This window comes from Dromaius novaehollandiae, chromosome 29 (genome assembly GCF_036370855.1).
Source record: "Dromaius novaehollandiae isolate bDroNov1 chromosome 29, bDroNov1.hap1, whole genome shotgun sequence".
Lineage (NCBI taxonomy): Eukaryota > Metazoa > Chordata > Aves > Casuariiformes > Dromaiidae > Dromaius > Dromaius novaehollandiae.
In genome coordinates this window covers 389,587-406,522 of record NC_088126.1, presented here as the reverse complement: position 1 = coordinate 406,522, position 16,936 = coordinate 389,587, and the positions used below count along the sequence as shown (strand labels likewise).

Sequence of the window (16,936 nt, the reverse complement as noted above, 5' to 3'; positions counted from 1 at the left end):
GGTGCGCGCCGGGCGGTGCCGCAGGGCTCCCGGGCGCGCTGCGCTCCCGGCACACGCTGCCGCCCCTGCGCGGAGCCGCCCGTTCCCAGCGGGGCGCCGCGGGCGGAGCGGCGGCGGCGGCGGGCGGAGCCGGCGGCGGCCGGGCAGGAAGTTCCTCCTCCCGGGCCGGGCCGGGCCGGGCCGCGGCGGGCGCTGGCGGCGGAGGCGGCGGCGGTGCAATGCGCGCCGGGAGCGCCGGCGGGGGCGGCCGCGGCGGGTCAGCTCGGGAGCCGCCTGCCCGGGGCCGCGGCGCCCCGCACCGGCCGCGGGACGGGCGCCGGCGGCGGGAGGGCGATGGCGCGGGCGCTGCTCTGCGCCCTGGGGCTGCTGCTCGCCGCCGCGGGGCCCCGCCGCGCCGCCGGCCCCGGGACGCGCGGACGCGGCGCAGGTGAGCGGGCGGCGGCGGGACGCCGGGGCCCCGCGGGGCGGGCGCTCGGGGCGCGGCGGGGCGGGGGCGGCGCTGCCCCGCGCCGCGCTCGCCGGGCACCGGGCTGCAGGCAGCCGCCGGCCGGGCGGGGGGTCCCGCGGCGGCGCTTCGGCGGGGCGTCCGCAGCTGCGGGGGTCCCGCCCGCCCGTGCGGTGCCTCCGCGCCGCCCCCCGGTGCTCGCGCGGGCCCGGTGCCCCGGGCCTCTCCCGGTCGGGCCTCGCCGGGCTGCTGCGAGCCGCAGGTCCCCGCCCCGAGGAGAGGGCGCGGGGAGGAGGCGGCGTGCGGAGCCCAGCCCGCCCGGTCCCGGCCTCTTGCCGCGGGGCTGCGTAGCGCTGCGGAGCCGGGAGAGCAGGGGAAGCCGGGCCGGGCCCGTTCCCCGTGGCGGGGACGCGCCTCCCTGGGCAGCGGCCCGGGACGGCTGGCGACGGCCGGGTGCGCGGGGCTGCGGCGGGGCCCGGAGGGGCTCGCACGGGGCGTTTGGCGCCAGGACCGGCACGGGGCGACTTGGCATCCCCGGCCTGGGGGTTTCTCGGTGCCTCGGGCAGGGCTGGGGACGGTGCTTGGCCCGGCTGCGGAGCCGGCTGGGCTGCGGGAACCAGCCCTGCCCCAGGCAGGGAGGCTCTGCCCCAGCTCTGCTCTGGCCGTGGACAGGGGCGTCTGCTGGCGCCGGGCCGCAGCCCCGGCCACGCCAGCGTCCTCCCAGCCCTCGGCTGTGCCGGGAGCGCTCGCGGAGGGCGGTGGGGCGTCCCGGAGAGCCGGGGAAGGACGGGCCGCCGGGGGCGCGGGGCCTGAGTCAGCCGGGCTGGGCCTCCTGGCCCTGCCCTGGGGCCGAGCCGGCTGTGCCGGACCGCGCGGCTCCAGGCGCCGGTGCGACGGGGCCTGGCAGGGGCCCCCGCCGTGCCGGCCGCCGTGGGGTCCCCGGGGAGCGTGAAGGGATGCGGCCCCAGGCCCGGAGGTGCTGCCAGGCCCGGTGGCCACGTGGGACGGGGCTGCGGGCTGCGTCCCAGGCCAAGGAGGGAGCTGAGCCTGTGCCCGGGCACCCGTCCGGCCAGCCGGGCCCGGGGCTCGCTCTGGGGCGGGAGCCGCGGCTGCCTCATGCCTGCGTGCTGGCAGCAGGTGCCACGTCCCGGCAGCAGGTGCCACGTCCCAGGCTCCTCCGAGGCTCTGCTGGGAGCCAGCGCCTGGCTCCTCGTGCCCAGGGATGCTCTGGACTTTGCCCCGTGGCAGCCCTGGAAGCGCCAGGAACAGAGGCAGGAATCCTGGTTCCCGCTTCCCAGCCGCTGGGCCGGGCTCATTTCCCAAACTTGGGATCTCCTCCTGCCCTGTCCCCAGTGCGGGGGGACCGGAGGACGAGGAAGGGGTGCCCAGCTCCCGGGGCCTCGCTCAATCCCAGACATGGCCCCAGGTGCGGGGGGCAGCAGCGGTGACCGCGCTGTTCTGGCCCGCACAGGTGACAGCGCGCGGCAGCACCGTGCAGACTGGGGACACTCCTGGCACGTGACCCCGCAGGTCCTGCGGGGCGACCGGACCATCAGCCTGGCAGAGGCCGTGCAGGTGAGGCGGGGGGCTGTGCCGGGGCCCCGGCGTGTCCCGGCCCCGCCACCGCCCCCATGGTGCCGGAAACCCGCCGTCCAGGTCCCCCGGCCCCGATTCCCGCCGGCACCTGAGCCCCCAGCTGCTCCTGCGCAGCCTGGGTGGGAGCGGGGGGCTGTGGCGGACACCCCCTCCCCGCGGCGCCCTGGCCGGGCCCCCGCCCTGCCGGGGCGAGCTGGCGCCCGGCACCCCGCGGTCCTGGGCGGAAGGGCCCGGCCCGGCCCGCGGCCGTTGGGAGTCTCTCCAGGGTTTCCGGCCGCGCTGCACCGGGCAGGAAGCGCGGGGGGGCGGCGGGGGGGCAGCCAGCTCCGCGCGACACCCCCCTACCCCGGCACAATGCGCTGGCGAGGGAGGGACGCTTCCTGCATGGTGTGAGGGGGGGATCCCGTCCGCCCCCGCCGCGTGGGCACGCGCCGGCTGGGTCCCCCCGGGGCCGGGGGGGGGGGGGGGGGACCCTCCCGGGGGGGAACCTCCCGTGACCCGCTGCCTGTCCCAGGGCGGGTTCCCGGCCCAGCTGCTGGTCACCCTGGAGCTTGAGGGATCGCGGCTGGTGGTGGAGCTGGAGCAAAACTGGTGAGCTGGGGGGGGCGGGGGGCTGGGGCAGAGCCGGGCCGGCTGCGTGCCCTGGGGGGGGGCTGAGCCGGGGGGGGCTGAGCCGGGGGGCACGCACATCTCTCTTGCAGGGAGCTGGTGCCGGGCGCCGGGGCGCTGCTCTACTACCTGCCCAACGGCACGCGGGCGGCGCAGGAGGCCAGCGAGCAGGTAGGGGGGTGGGAGCGGGGCGGGGGGGCGCCTGGCCGCGGGCCGGCTCCTGACCCCCCTCTCTGCCGCAGGAACACTGCTGCTACCGCGGGAGCGTGCGGGGCTTCCCCGGCTCCCGCGCCAGCCTCTGCGCCTGCGCCGGGCTCAGGTAAGCCCCGACCCCGGCGGCCCCCCGCGCCCCCCCCCCCACTGTCCCCTCACCCCGCTGTCCCCTGCCAGCGGCCACCTCCGGCTGTCCGAGACCAGGAGCTACGGGCTGGAGCCGGACCCTGGCGGCCCCCCGGGCGGGCACGTGGCGCACCGGCCCCGGGATGCCCGGCTGGTGCCGCGGGCCTGCGGGCCGGGCCCCACGGCCCCCCCGGCGACGGAGACGGAAGCGCCCCGGCCACAGAGGGTGGGTATTGCCCTGTCCCCCCCCGGGGTCCCTTGGCGGCCCCCTGACCCGCTCTCGTCCCCAGGGCAAGCGGGCGGCGGCGGAGCAGCGCTTCGTGGAGCTGGTGATGGTGGTGGACCACGCCGCGGTGAGTGGCGCCGGGCCCCCCCCCGGGGCCGGGCCCCCCCAGCTCGGCCCCCCGTGACGCCCTTCCCTGCCCTCCACAGTTCCAGAACTACCGTGACCTGCCGCGCGTCCGCACCCGCGCCCTGGAGATCGCCAACCAGGTGGACGCGGTGAGTCGCCCCCGCGCCCACCCCGGCTCGGCCCCCGCGGCGCTGGGTCTGTGACCCCCCGCGGCACCGGCGCTGACCCCTGCCCGCCCCAGTTCTTCCAGCCGCTGGGGGTCCGGGTGGCCCTGCTGGCCGTGGAGGTCTGGAGCCAAGGTGACAGGTTCCCGGTGGGCCCCAGCGGCCGGGCGGCGCTGGAGCGGTTCCTGCGCTGGCGTCGCGAGGAGCTGCTGCCGCGGCTGCCCCATGACAACGCGCAGCTGCTGACGTGAGCGCGGGGGGGGGCGGGGGGCGGCGGGCCGGGACCCCCCCGCCAGCGCCCGCCTGACGCCCCGCTCTCCGCAGGGGCTCCCACTTCGAGGACGTCGCGGTGGGGATGTCGGCGCAGTCCTCCATGTGCTCGCCGGCGCGCTCCGGGGGGGTCAGCATGGTCGGTGCCGCCCCCCCCGCCCCGCTGCCCCCCGCCCCCCCCGCGCTGACCCCGCTGTCCCGCAGGACCACTCGGTCAGCGTGCTTGTGGTGGCCACCACGGTCGCCCACCAGCTGGGGCACAACCTGGGCATGAGCCACGACGGCGCCGGGCGCCGCTGCCGCTGCAGCAACCTCTACCAGGACCGCGGCTGCATCATGGACTCGCCCACGGGGTGAGGGGGCCGCGGGGCGCCAGGGGGGTGCCGGGGGGGGGCACCGGCCGGGCCGGTCTCACTGTGCCCCCACCACCCCCGCAGCCTCACACCCGGCTTGAGCTTCAGCAACTGCAGCCGGCAGGACCTGGAGCGCAGCCTGCAGCAGGGCCGGGGCTGGTGCCTCCTCAACGTGCCCGAGCCCCAGCGGCTGGCGGGGCGCCCGCACTGCGGGAACCGCTTCCTGGAGCCCGGTGAGGGCTGCGACTGCGGCCTCAGCCTGGTAGGTCCGGCCCCGGCCCAGCCGCTGTCCCCCGCCGGCGCCTGCTGCCGTTGCACGGCCCCCGCCCCGCTCACGGCGGCCCCTGCCCGCAGGAGTGCACTGACCCCTGCTGCAACAGCAGCGCCTGCCAGCTGGTGCCCGGAGCAGAGTGCGCCGCGGGGGACACGTGCTGCCAGGACTGCAAGGTGCGCGGGGACGGCGGGGGGGCGGCGGGGGCTGCAGCGCCGGCGGGCTGGGGGGAGCCGGCCCACCGCCCGCTGACGCTGCCCCGCAGCTGCGCCGCGCCGGGCACCTGTGCCGCGAGCCGCTGGGCGAGTGCGACCTGCCCGAGTACTGCGACGGGCGCTCGCCGCGCTGCCCGCCCGACGCCCACCTGCAGGACGGGCAGCCCTGCGCCGGCGGGCGGGCGTACTGCTATGGCGGGGCCTGCGCCACCCTCGAGGGACAGTGCCGGCACCTGCTGGGGGCAGGTAGGCGGGGGCCGGCGGGGGGGGCCGGGGCGCCGGGCTCCCCCCTCACCACCGCCCCGCGCAGGCGCCGGCCCCGTCTCAGGCTCCTGCATGGCCGCCCTCAACGCGAACGGGGACGAGCGCGGACACTGCGGGCAGCTGCCCAACGGCTCCTACGTCGCCTGCGCCCAGCGGTGAGTGCCGGGCCGCGGCGCGGGCCCCCGCGGCCCCCCGCGCCCTGACCCCTCTGTCCCCGCAGGGACGCTGGCTGCGGGCGGCTGCAGTGCCAGCGCGGCGGCCGGCCGGCGGCCTCCTGCCAGGGGACCCCACTGCCCGGTGGCGAGGATGTGAGCGACCCGGCCATGGTGCTGCCCGGCACCGCCTGTGGCCCCGGCAAGGTGAGCGCGGGGGGCTGGGGCTGGGGCGGGGGCTGAGGGGGCCGGCGGCGCCGGCAGGGCCCTGACCCCCCCCCCACCGCAGGTGTGTCTGCAGCACCGGTGCCAGGACGTCTCCGCGCTGGGGGACCAGCAGTGCCGCAGCAAGTGCCACGGGCACGGGGTGAGCCGGGGGCCGAGGGGGGGGAGGCGGGCGGCAGCAGGGCTCTGAGCTCTGCGTCCCCCCCCAGGTGTGCAACAACCACGGGCACTGCCACTGCGAGCGGGGCTGGGCCCCCCCAAGCTGCGCCAGCCCCGGCGCGGGGGGCAGCGAGGACAGCGGTCCCGTGGCCCCGGAGCGAGGTGAGGCCGCGGCTCGTCCCTGGCCGTGCCGGGAGGAGAATGGGGCTTTGTGCGCGCGGCGGCGGCGGGCGCAGCTGCGGGGTGCTGACGTGCGGCTCTCTGCAGGGGGGAGCGCGCTGCCCACGGCCCTGCTGCTCAGCGCCCTGCTGCTGCTGGCCCTGCTGCTGGGGCTGTGCTGCGCGCGCCGCTCAGGGCTGCACAAGCGCCTCTGCCAGCTCGGCAAGGGGACGTCCTGCCAGTACAGGTGAGCGTGCACACGCGTGTGCAGGTGTGTCATGCGCGTGTGTGTGTGTGCGCGCGCATGCCTGTGCGTCCTGTGGCGGGAAAGTGAGCTGCCCATGGGCGTGTGGGCACACGTGTGTCCCGTGGCGGGTGAGCTAGCCACGTGTGTGCATGCATGCCTGTGCATGTGCACGCATCCCGTGGCAGGTAACCAGCTCTGTGCGTGCGTGCATGCGACCCCGTGCAGCGAGCGAGCTGTGCGCAGGCAGCGGGCCCCGCCGCGCTCTGACCCTCCCACGTGGCTGCCGGGCCCCCCGTCCCTCTCCGGCCCCGGCAGGGCTCCGGCGCAGCGGCGCCCCAGGCGCGCCCCGGCCCCCGGGCTGAGACGCTGACTCTGTTCTCCCCACAGTGCTGAGACCCAGGTCCGATTCCTGGGTCCGGGAGCCCCAGACGGCTGGAGCGGGTAACGTCACTGCCGGAGCCCGGGCGTGGGGCTGTCCCCGAGCTGCGCTGCTTCGCAAAGCCTCCGGCCACCGGCCCCCTGCGCAGTGCCCCGGGGCGGGGGAGAGCCCTGCTCGCTGGGGCGCAGGGCGTCGCAGCTCCTGGTGGCGAGAGGGGTTCGTTTCTCTTGGGCTTCTGCTGGTGCCGGTGTCGCTCGGTGGCTGTCTGGGGTCCCCTGACCGCCGGGAGCGACCGGGGCCTCATCCTGCCTCCCTCCCGCAGGATCTCGCAGCTGGAGCCCCGAGCGGCCAGCCAGGGCCCCCCCGCGCGGCCCCAGCCCCCGCAGTGGCGTCAGGGCACGGAGCTCCGGGTCATGCCCAGCAGCAAGGTGAGAGCGCAGCGGCCGGGGCCGCGCCGGGCTTCGGGGCGAGCCCCCGCGGGTACCAGCGAGGGAGCTGCCGCGGCGGCGGTGCCGTTGCCGTGGTTACGGGCCGGTTGCTGCGTGCGGTGCCGTTGCCGTGGGTACCGGGATTTGGCGCCGTTGTTGCTGAGGAGACACCCCCGGGGACCTGCTCCGAGCATCCCTCCCACGGCAGCGTTCCGCGCTCCGTCACCTGGGCCTGGAGCAGCCGCGCTGCCCTGGACCGTGGTGGCTTGGCCGTGCCCGCCTGGGCGCGTGGGGGCCGTGCGTCCCCCCCCCCCCCCCCAATTGTGTCCGTGCATCCCTGCGTGTTGTGCCCGGCGCCCGAGCGGGGTCCTGCGGCGGCCGCCCAAGCCGGGGCTGCCGGAGTGGCCGTGGAGCCGGGGCCGGAGCCCCAGAGCTGGTGGCTGCGGGGGGTCTCTGCTTCGCGGGTCTCTCTTGCATGAGCCTCGCCCGCTGCTGCATGGCGCGCGCCTCTCCTCCTCCGGCCTCTCCGTCTCTCTGCAGCCGGCTGCCCTTGGCTCGGCCCGGCCCGATCCACCCTCCAAGCCTCTCCCGCCTGACCCTCTTCCCAAGAGCTCCCAGGTAAAGCCCCGGGCCCCGGGGTGGGGGTCTGGGGGCAGCCCCTCCTCTCTGAGCTCTGCTGCATGCCTGGCTGTGCACGAGCTCCCGGGGGCCCCGCGGGCTCAGCCGGGGCAGCGGGGCCGGCTCGGCTCTGCCTCCGCTCCCGGAGCCGCCGGGCAGCACCCCGTGCCCACGGTGCCCGCGGCAGCGCTGCTCCCCGCGCCCCGTCCCCGGGCCGTGCTGGCCCCCACGCCAGCACCGCGGGGAGCCCCGCGCCCCCCCACCCCCGGAAGGACGCTGTCCCCGCCGCAGCCCCCGTCCCCGTCCCCGCGGCGCGCTCACTGTCCCTGCTCTCTCTGCTCAGGCGGTGCCCGCGGACAGGCCGCCCCCCCCACGCGCCCGCTGCCCGCGGACCCCCTGCTGCGTGGCGCCCAGGTAACGGCGGCCCCGGCGCGCAGGGACGGCGGGCGGCCGCCCCCGGGCCCCCCTGCTCCCCCCCGGGGCAGGGAGGCGGTTCGGGGCTGCAGGAGCTGGACGTGCCCCCCAGCCCCGCGCAGGAGCCTTGACGCCTCCATTTCTCCGCAGCCTCCGGGCCCGGCCAAGCCCCCCCCGCCACGCCGGCCGCTGCCCCTGACCCCCCCGGGGCCTTCGCTGCCCCACGGCGAGACGCCCCCCAGCCAGACCCCTGCCACAGTGATTCCCTCCAGGTGAGTGCCGGGATGGTGGGGCTGCGGGGGGCCGGGGGGGGTGCTTGGGGGGGCCCTGATGGGGGCTGTGGGGGGCTGAGTGCTGTAGGGGAGCAGGGCTAGGGGGGTGCCAGAGTGGGGGGGGCAGGTGCTGTAGGGGACCAGGACAGAGGTCTATGGGGGCCAGGACGTGAGGGGTCCATAGGGTGCCAGGGTTGTGGGTCTGTAGGGTGCCGGGGGGGGGGGTCGGGGGGGGCAGGATGCTGTAGGGGTCCAGGATGGATAAGGGGGGCTGCGGGGGGCCAGGGTCGGGGTTTGGGGTCCGGGGGTGCCCGGCCCCCTGTCACCGCCTGCCTCTCTCCTCCCCCAGGCCCGCCCCCCCGCCGCCCGCCGGCACCCCCACCGCGCCCTAGGCCGCGGGCACCGGGACCGCTGCCACGCCGGAGCCGCCGGGGCCCCCGTCGGAGCTGGGGCCGGGGCGGGGGCCGGAGCGGGGGGGCGGGCTGGGGCGGCGGGGCGCCGCCCGCCCCCCCCGCCAATAAAGCGGCTCTGAACTGCCTCCCCGCTGCCTCCTGGAGGGAGGGGGGGAGGGAGGGAGGGACCCAGGCGTCCGGGAGGCGGCCCCTCCCTCGGAACTATAGCTCCCAGCAGCACTTGCGCCCCGCCCGCCCCCTCCGTGGGTTGCGCGCGCAGCCTCCCCCGGGGGCGGGGGGGAACCCGCGTGTCCGTGCTACCACCCCCCTCCCCCCCCACTGCGCGCCCCCGGCCCTGGAGGGGACGCAGGCGTCCGCCCCCCGCCTTGCTCCCCACGTCTCACTTTGCGGGGGGGGGGCGAGGGCCCAGGCGCCGGCCCCCCCGCCCCGCGCCCCCTACCCGCGGCGGGGGGAGCGGAGCCGGGCGCCCCGGCGAGCGCTGCCCGTCCGCGGCCGCAGCCGCGCTGCCCTGCCCGCGGGCGCAGGGCGGGGGCCCGGGCGGTGGGGGCCACGCCCGCCCCCGCCCGCCGCGCAGCACCCCAGGGTGCCCCCACCCTGCCGAGAACAAAGCGCCTTTGTGCAGCGGCTGCACCTTGCGCCGCGCCCCGGCGGCGCCGGCTGCGGGAGCGCCGGGCCGGGGGCTGCGGGGGCCGGGGGCGGGGGCGGCAGGACGCGGGAGCGGGCAGGACGGGGCCGCGGTCGCGCAGCTCCCTCGGGAGCCCCGCGCTGCGGCCTGGCCCGGCCGACGGGGCCCCCCGGTCGGGGGCCCGGTGCCCCCCCGGGTGCCCGTCGGCGCCGGGATGCACCGCTGTGCCGGCTGGTACCGGTGCCGGGGCGCCCCTGGGTGCTGGGGCGCCCCTGGGTGCTGGGGGCGCTGCGGAGGCCCAGCCTGTGCCGGTACCGGGCGCCTGCCAGGTGCCGGTGATGCCAATAGCGAGCGCTGGTTGTGCCGAGGGTGCCGGTACCGGCTGCCCGGTGGGTGCCGGTCACGAATGCCCGGTGGGTGGTCGGCGCTGGGCTGCCGATCCTGGGTGCCCGGCCGGTCCCGGGGTGCCGGTCCCGGTTGCCGGTAGTGCCCGGCCGGTGCTGGGTGTAAGGGTTGTCCGGCCGGTGCCAGGTGGGGGGTGCCGGTGCGGGGGTGCCGGTGCCAGGTGTAGGGGGGTGTCCGGCCGGTCCCGGGGGTGCCGGTGCCGTGTGTAGGGGGCTCCCGGCCGGTGCTGGGGGTGCCGGTACCGGGTGGGGGTGTGTCCGGCCGGTCCCGGGGGTGCCGGTCCCGGGTGTAGGGGGTTCCTGGCCGGTGCTGGGATGCCGGTGCCGGGCGTAGGGAGGTTTCCGGCCGGGGCGGGGGTGCCGGTGCCGGGTGGGGGGTGCCGGTGCCGGGGCGGGGGTGCCGGCCGGGCCGCCCCAAAGGGTTAATGGGACTCGGGGAAGTTGCGGGCGGAGGCGCGGCGGGGATTGGCCCGAAGTTGGCGGGGCGGGGCGCGCTCGGGCCGGGCCGGGCCGGGCCGGGCCGCCCCCCGGCCCCCGCCCCCGGGCCGCCGCCGCCCCCCGCCGCCGCCCCCCGCCCCGCTGCCGGCGGAGCCATGCGCCCCGCGCCGCTGCTCGGGCTCCTGCTCTGGGCGCCGCTGCTCTGGGCGCCGCCGCCGCCGGTGCGCGGCCTCCGACACGGCGTCCACTGGAACGGGAGCAACCCCAGGTAGCGCCCGCCGCACCGGGGCCGGCACCGGGGCCGCCGCCGCCGCTTCCGTGCGCGCCGCGCCGCTCCGCCCCGCCCCGCCGGGGCCGGGGATGGGGGCCGGGCCCCGGGCGGCTCGGGGCCGCGCTCCGGCGGCGGCCGCGGGAGCCCCGCGGGGGCGGCGCCGCTGGCGCTCGGCACCTGGGCACGGGCCGCCCGGCCCCGGGGGACCCCGCCGGCCCCGCGAGGCCGGGCCGCGCCGCTGGGGAGGGTCTGGGGCGCCGAGCCGGGGGGCGCCGAGCCGGGGGGCTCCCCGGGGTGAGGCTGAACCAGCGGGCGCCGAGCCCCTGGGCACCCCCGGGTGATGTGGGGCCGGCGAGCACCGAGCCCGTGGGCACCCGGCCAGCAGTCGCCCCTGGGTGGCATCAAGCTGGCGGGCATCCCTAGCTGAGGCGACGGTCCCAGGCCTGTGGGTCCCTGCGGGCAGCGCCGAGCACTGAGGGGCCGTGGGTCACGGTGCCCTGGTGCTGGCCAGGGACTCTCCTGCGTGGGACGATGCCTTCATGCCGGTGGTGGGCAAGAAGCCGTGGGGTTTGGCCAGCTTGGAAGCGAGTTGGGAGCTGGAGGTGCCGGATGCCGTGGATGCCGTCTCTGTGGGATGGTTCCCCCCTTCATCCTTCAGCCCCGGCCTTCTGCAAGCCTGGGGGTTTCGGACACCCCAGCGTGGCAGGCGCTGTCAGACATGACCCGATCGCAGTCCCTTGCTCGTTCATGGGGTGCCGGCTGCAGGCTTTGCCTTCCCCCATGGGCTGGTGTCCAGCTCCTGCGCTCGCGTCCAACCCATCCCTCTGTGCCTCCTCCATTTTAGGCATTTCCAGTTCTCCTTGGTGCTGCCCTGGGCCTGGGGCTCCTCCGGGCACTGGGCGGGAGGGAGGGGGCTGCACAGACGTGGGCTCGGGGCCATCGTGCTGCCGGGGTTCTGGGCTCACCCACAGGGCTCCAGTGTCCTGGACCGGCCGAGCCGGGCTGGAGCAGGTGAGCGCACATCTGGGCAGGGCGCGGGTGCCGATGCTGCGTCCTTCCTTGGGACAGAGCTGGTTCGCGGGGACGCAGAAAGCCATGGATGCAGGACGCGGGTCCTCCCTGCCCAGGGGCGTCCCGGGAACGCGGTGGGGCTGGTGCTCGGCCCCGGGCTGGGGTGCCGCTCGCCCCTTCGTGGGGTCAGGGTGTGGGCCCTGGCCCCCCGAGCCCTCGGCCCTGCCCGGACCTGTCCTGGACAGCGTAGCCCGGCGGGAACGGCCCGGCCCGTCCTCTGAGTCAGCCGGGAGCCCATGCCTGGTCCTGTCCTTGAAGAGCCCCCAGGCTGGGGGGGCTCAGCTAGGCCTGAGCTGCTGCGTCTCCCCAGTGCTGACAGCGCTGCCGGCCAAGTGATTAATGCACCGGCCTCTGCAGCAGCTGCCAGGAGTCCGCGCCTGGTGTAAACACTGGCTCTCCGTGCACCGGAGCACGAGCGGGGAGGAGGGGGCCGGCACTGGCAGCCCCCTCCGCAGCTGGGGGCCTTGGCGGCAGCCTCTGCCCAGGTCCCGGCAGGGCAGCAGCATCCCTGCGAGCCGGGCCGGGGAAGCGGGCAGAGGGCGAGCGCAGCCCTCACTGCACCTTCCCACCTGGGTGGCTCGGGGCCGAGGTGCCCAGGCGGCGAGCGGGGCAGCGGCGAGGCTGCCGGGTGCAGGCTGGGAGCGCTGGGGCTGGTGCCGGGTTGGGCCCCAGGATGGAGGTGCTGCCTGGGCAGTGTGGGGAAGGGGCTGGGGGCATGTGTGGGAGACCACCCCAGCCAGGGACGGGGGTGGCTGCTGCACTGGTGGGTGGTCAGAGCCGTGGTGCCCGTGCCCGTGCCATGCCATGCTGGGCTTCTCTGCGTCTGCCCCATCGCTCTCGGCTGCATCTGCGGTGCAGCTGGCGAAGCCTCGCGACGCGGCAAGGCCGCGGGCAGCGGCTTCCCTGACGGCCCCGCGCAAGAAGCGAGGCTGCTAACCGGCGGGAATCCGGCACGGGGGCACGGGGGCCGGCGTCGGCAGGGGTGCTCGGGCTGGCGCGTGCCTGGGCTGCAGCAGGATCCGGCCAGCTGGAGTCACTGCCGGCCCAGGAGAAGCCTGGCAGGAGGAGTAGGCGCCCGCCCTGACGGGACGGCGAGCGGTGGGAGAGGGGCTGCTGCTCCTGCGCAAACACGGCTGCTGGTGGCCCAGCCCGGGGGAGCCGAGCTGCTGGGGCTGCGGGGGAGCGGGGGCCCCCAGGCCGCCCCGTCCCCCAGCCGCTGGGCCGTGCGCCCGTCCCGGGCTGCCGGGGCAGAGCGTGCGCGTGCGTCTGCAGAGGTGGCTGCTCCACCCCGGCCTGGCTGCACGCGCTGTCTGCACAGGCGTGAGCTCGTGCTGGCCCAGCAGCGCGCCGTGCCCGCGCGGGTGCCCAGGCTCAGCCCCGCGCCGCGGGCACCGTCACGCGGCCCCTCTGCAGCACCAGCACGGGCGGGCTGTGCCCCGCGTGCCTGCACGGGGCGGCGCACGCGGCCGTCCTCGCCCCCCGCCCGGCTGCCACCGCTCATCAGCGCCGGGGGCTGCGAGGCCGGTGCCCGGGGCGAGGGGCTTTGTGCCCCCGGCCGGAGCAGCTGGGCTCCCGCGGGCGGCCCCGGCCCCCCGGCCGCAGCCAGCAGCCCATTCAGCTCCAGTGGGCTGCGGCTAATCGGAGCTGATGCCTGTTTGTTTGGAGAGGCCGGGTGCCCGGTAGCTGTTTCAACAAAAGGCCGGAGCCAGCGCTCCTGGGGAGCCAGCGGCCACCCGGCCTGCCGGGTGTGGGAGCTGCGCAGGGCCCGGTGGGGTGCGGGGCCGGGCAGCCCGGCCGGCGGGGTCTCGGCGGCCAGCGGGGTCCCAGTGGCGCCCCGCTCCCCGGCTCCCCCTGCCCGGCAGGTTCCTGCGGGACGACTACGCCATCCAGGTGTCCATCAATGACTACCTGGACATCTACTGCCCGCACTACGAGGCAGCGGTGCCCGCCGGCCGGGCAGAGACCTTCACGCTCTTCATGGTGGACCGCGAGGGCTATCGCGGCTGCTACGAGACGCCCGGGGCCTTCAAGCGCTGGGAGTGCAACCGGCCCCACGCGCCCTTCGGGCCCGTCCGCTTCTCGGAGAAGATCCAGCGCTTCACGCCCTTCTCGCTCGGCTTCGAGTTCCAGCCAGGGGAGACCTACTACTACATCTGTGAGTGCCTGGGCCACGGCGGGGGCTGCCGGGGGGTCTGCAGGCACTGGGGGGTCCAGGCGCCTGGGGGTCGGGATGCCTCAGGGGGCCGGGCAAACGGGGGGTCTGCGTGCATGGGGGTCTGAGTGCACCGGGGGGTCCAGGCGTGTTGGGGTCCAGGCACGCCAGGGAGCTGGGTGAACCAGGAGTCTGGGCATACCGGGGCCTGGATGCGCTGGGGGTCTGGGTGCATGCAGGTCTGGGCGCCCCGGGGTGTGGGTGCATGCAGGATCCGGGCACCCCAGGGTGTGGGTGCATGCAGAAGCCTGGAGCCCTGGGGTCTGGGTGCATGCAGGATCTGGGCACCCTGGGGTCTGGGTGCACCCGGGATCTGGATACACCGGGGGTCCAGGGATCCCGGGGCCTGGATGCATTGGGGGGGTCTGGATTCACCAGGTGGTCCAGGCGCCCCGGGGTGTGGGTGCATGCAGGATCCGGGCACCCTGGGGTGTGGGTGCATGCAGGATCCGGGCACCCTGGGGTCTGGGCGCACCCGGGGTCTGGATACACCGGGGGTCCGGGCATGCCGGGGCCTGGATGGATGCGCCGGGGGTCTGCATGCCCCGGGGGTGGGGGCCGCGTCCCGCCGCCCCCGGCACCGTGCGATCTGCCGGGCAGCCAGGAGAGGGCGCCGCCCGCCCGGCCCTGCGCCGCGCCCGGTGCCGGCGGGGCCGCCCGGGCCGGGGCTGCGGGCGGGCAGCGCCCCGGCCGGCCCGGGGCGCCCGCGGGCCGCCCGCCCTGACGAGCCCCCCCCGGCCCAGCCGTGCCCAGCCCCGAGAGCGCCGGGCGCTGCCTGAAGCTGCGAGTCTCCGTCTGCTGCAAGGCCACGAGTGAGTGCAGCGCTGCGGGCGCGGGGGCTCGGCGGCGGGGTCCCCCGGGGGCGGCCGGGCGCTCCCCGAAGGCCTCGGCCCCTCGTGGGAATCCGCCCTTTCCCCCGGGAGGCGCTGGGAGCCGGGTGTCCTCAGCCGGGGGCCGGGGGCCGGGGCGAGGCCGGCTCCCTGGGGTTAGCCGGGCGCTGACGCCTCTGGGCTTCGTTTCAGCGCCGAAGCCGGCGACGGAGGTCCCCAACTCTCAGCCTCACGGGCGAGGGGGGCCGGAGGGTGAGTACGGGGCCAGCAGGGCTGGCGGGCCGCGGGTGACCGGCTCTCCGTAACCTCCGCTCCTGCCCTCGCAGACGTGGTGCTGCCCGGGCGCAGTGCGGCCCCGGCCTCGCTCCGGCCCCACACCCCGTGCCTGGCTCCCGTGCTCCTCGCCCTGCTCTGGATCTGACCCCGGCGCCCGCGGGCAGCGGACGGGCTCCTCCGCGATACCGGACACTTGCAAACGTTCCTGTCCCACCGCGATCCCACCGGGAGGCTGAGCCCGGGCCCCCCCGGACCATGACTCGCCACTGGACCCCACGGAGCCCAGCCGGGGCCAGGAGCTCCTGGCGGGAAGGTGAGCGGGGTCTGCGGCGCCTCTCCGGGCTGGCCTGGCCGCGCACGGCCTGCGGGGCTGCTGTCGGTGCCCTGCGTCATGCTGCAGCGTCCCGACGGGTCCCTTTCCCCTAGGGACCTTGCTTCACTGCCGACGTCCCCGAGCACCGGCCCCGACAGCTGCCAGCCCCGGCGCTGCGCTTCCTGCGGCTCCTGCGGTGTCTGCGCTGCCCGGGGCTGCCGCCTCGCCCCGTGCCTTCCCCCGCAGACGCCCCGCTCTGCAGGGCCGACGGGGCCACCACGGCTCCAGGCACCCGTGGAGACCGACCGGATCTCGTCCGCCCAGACGGAGCCCGGCCCCGGCAGCCCTGCGCGCCCTCGCCTCGTCCTCCAGCGAGGACACCGATCTGTCTTCCGCGAAGACGCCCCCCCGTGCCGTTTACCCGTTCGTACAGTTTGGATTTAATCCCTGTTAGTGACTGATCCAAGCAATATAGAGTTTGCAAGATGGTCTTGCCCTCGGGCCGCGCCACCCCCGACCCTCGCGAGCGCAGAGCGCGGGCGCTGCATTCCCCCCCGGGGCGCCCGGCTGGCGCTGCCCGGCCCCGCGGGGGCACCGGGGGGGCGTGCTGGGGGCTCGCCGCTTTCGCCGCGACCTTTGAGGCCGGGGGTTTAATTGCAGCGATTGATATTGAGACATCAGCTCATGTCACAGGGAGAGCTTTAATTACAGATCATCTGCCGGCAATTAGCATGCGGCAGCGGTGCCGAGAGCTGGCCGCTGGCGCCAGCACCTGCGAGGGGGCAGGGGTGAAGGCGGGGGTGCTGGCGGGACCCTCGCGCCAGGGTGTCCGGGGCGGCCCCCTCCCTCGGCTGGGCTCAGGCCGGCCGCGGTGTGGTGGTCCCCGGCTGGGCTGCGTCGCCCGGCTCCGCCTGGCCCGCGGCCAGCGATCAATGGGGACGCAGCGCCGCCACACCGCCCGCGGCACCCGGCGATGCCAGCAGTGTTACTGCCGGCGGGAGCCGGGGGGGCTCCGCAGGGCCAGGCACGCGCCTGCAGGGCTGGCGCTGCGCTGCAGCGGCCCCCACGCACCCAGCCTGCTGCCCGCAGCTGCAGGCGTGGGGCTGCGGGGGCCCTGCAAGTGCCCCCACTGGGGGGGCAGCCAGCGGGGTGGCAGCCGTGTCCCCAGCGGTGCCGGGCGCCTGCTCCCCGCGCGAGCGGCTGTGCAGAGCCCGTGGAGTGGAGGTACCCCGGGAGCCGGCGCCCCGCCAGAGCGTGGCTCTGCCTGCGCTAACGGCTCCCAGGCCGGCGCTGCAGCCGGCAACCGGCCCTGCAGGGACCTGAGCGCTGCCGTGACGCCCGGCGACGGCCCACTCGCCAGCCTTATCCATCCCCCGGCTCCCCGCTCCCGGCCTGCTCCGTGCCCTTTGCCAAGGGAGTGCCCGGCTGCTGCCGCGTGCTGATGCCGCGATGCTCGGCATGGGGATGGGAGGCCGGGATGGGAGAGGAGAGGTGCTGGGATCCCCGGAGCTGCCGGGGGTGACAGCTCCAGTGCCGATGTGCAGCCGCAGGAGCGGGAAGGGGCCGACAGCACCGTGCACCAGAGGCCGGGGCCTCTCCTGCCGCCGGGAGGGATGCTCGAGGCTGGCAGAGCGGGAGGCCAGGAGACGGGGCCTGGCCCCGGGCCCCTGCGGCACGGCCTCGGGCGCAGCACGTCCCTCCTCCGGGCCCGGCCGAGCCCCCGGGCAGCGTGGCGTGGTGCGGCGGCGCCCGGCTCCGCGGCGGGCTCCTCCCCGCGCAGGCGTTCCCGCCGCCCGCTGCAGTGGTGCTCGGCACGTCAGACAGGTTTTATGGCTTCGCCGGAGGAACTGCTCAGCGAGGGGCTGAGCAAAAGCATCAGCCGCCGCCGCCGCCCTCCCCCTCGCTGCCGGGCGCCCGGCCCCTCCGGCCCCCGCGGCCCGGCCGCACGCGGGTGTCCCGCATCCCTCGGCCGGGGTCCCGCGACGCGCCGGGGCCCCACGTGGGGATGCTTTGGGGACGGTGCCCGCGCAGGGACGCCCCGCGCGTGGGGCGATGCCAGGGCCATGCCCGCGCAGGCAGCCCCTCTCCGCCCCGGCACCCGCCCCAGCGCAGTGGGGCGCCTCGGCCCCCAGGAGCCCTCACCGCGCGCGTC

At 77.6% G+C, this 16,936-nt stretch overlaps 2 protein-coding genes across 3 annotated transcripts; both read left to right on the top strand.

Moving 5' to 3' along the window:
* Positions 1 to 118: 118 nt before the first annotated feature.
* On the top strand, positions 119 to 8,469 carry ADAM15 (ADAM metallopeptidase domain 15). Its single transcript, XM_064499122.1, is given in 26 exon segments — positions 119 to 427; positions 1,917 to 2,020; positions 2,556 to 2,632; positions 2,743 to 2,821; positions 2,893 to 2,969; positions 3,041 to 3,215; positions 3,280 to 3,342; positions 3,422 to 3,490; positions 3,583 to 3,752; positions 3,830 to 3,914; positions 3,980 to 4,128; positions 4,213 to 4,390; positions 4,483 to 4,575; positions 4,665 to 4,860; positions 4,925 to 5,033; positions 5,099 to 5,237; positions 5,320 to 5,397; positions 5,465 to 5,576; positions 5,682 to 5,820; positions 6,208 to 6,261; positions 6,522 to 6,627; positions 7,168 to 7,245; positions 7,589 to 7,607; positions 7,610 to 7,659; positions 7,810 to 7,931; positions 8,281 to 8,469. Coding segments are annotated over 26 exon segments (2,658 nt in total). The 5' UTR covers positions 119 to 333; the 3' UTR covers positions 8,324 to 8,469.
* Positions 8,470 to 9,907: 1,438 nt separating this feature from the next.
* On the top strand, positions 9,908 to 15,273 carry LOC135323864 (ephrin-A4-like). Of its 2 annotated transcripts, XM_064498871.1 has the most exons (6): positions 9,909 to 10,079; positions 13,016 to 13,308; positions 14,109 to 14,177; positions 14,388 to 14,447; positions 14,522 to 14,784; positions 14,898 to 15,273. In XM_064498871.1, exons 1-5 carry the CDS (start codon positions 9,967 to 9,969, stop codon positions 14,614 to 14,616), a joined length of 630 nt encoding a protein of 209 aa, XP_064354941.1. In that variant the 5' UTR covers positions 9,909 to 9,966; the 3' UTR covers positions 14,617 to 14,784; positions 14,898 to 15,273. The 2 variants fall into 2 exon arrangements, with proteins under 2 accessions (XP_064354942.1, XP_064354941.1); XM_064498872.1 differs by lacking the exon at positions 14,109 to 14,177 and having other exon boundaries at positions 9,908 to 10,079.
* Positions 15,274 to 16,936: the final 1,663 nt, after the last annotated feature.

Excerpts from the sequence above, each read along its gene's own strand:
- LOC135323864 (XM_064498871.1), top strand. The coding sequence starts at position 9,967 with ATGCGCCCCGCGCCGCTGCTCGGGCTCCTGCTCTGGGCGCCGCTGCTC. Across the intron at positions 13,309-14,108 it reads GGAGACCTACTACTACATCT|CCGTGCCCAGCCCCGAGAGC; the intron begins GTGAGTGCCTGG and ends CCCCCGGCCCAG. Across the intron at positions 14,178-14,387 it reads CGTCTGCTGCAAGGCCACGA|CGCCGAAGCCGGCGACGGAG; the intron begins GTGAGTGCAGCG and ends GCTTCGTTTCAG.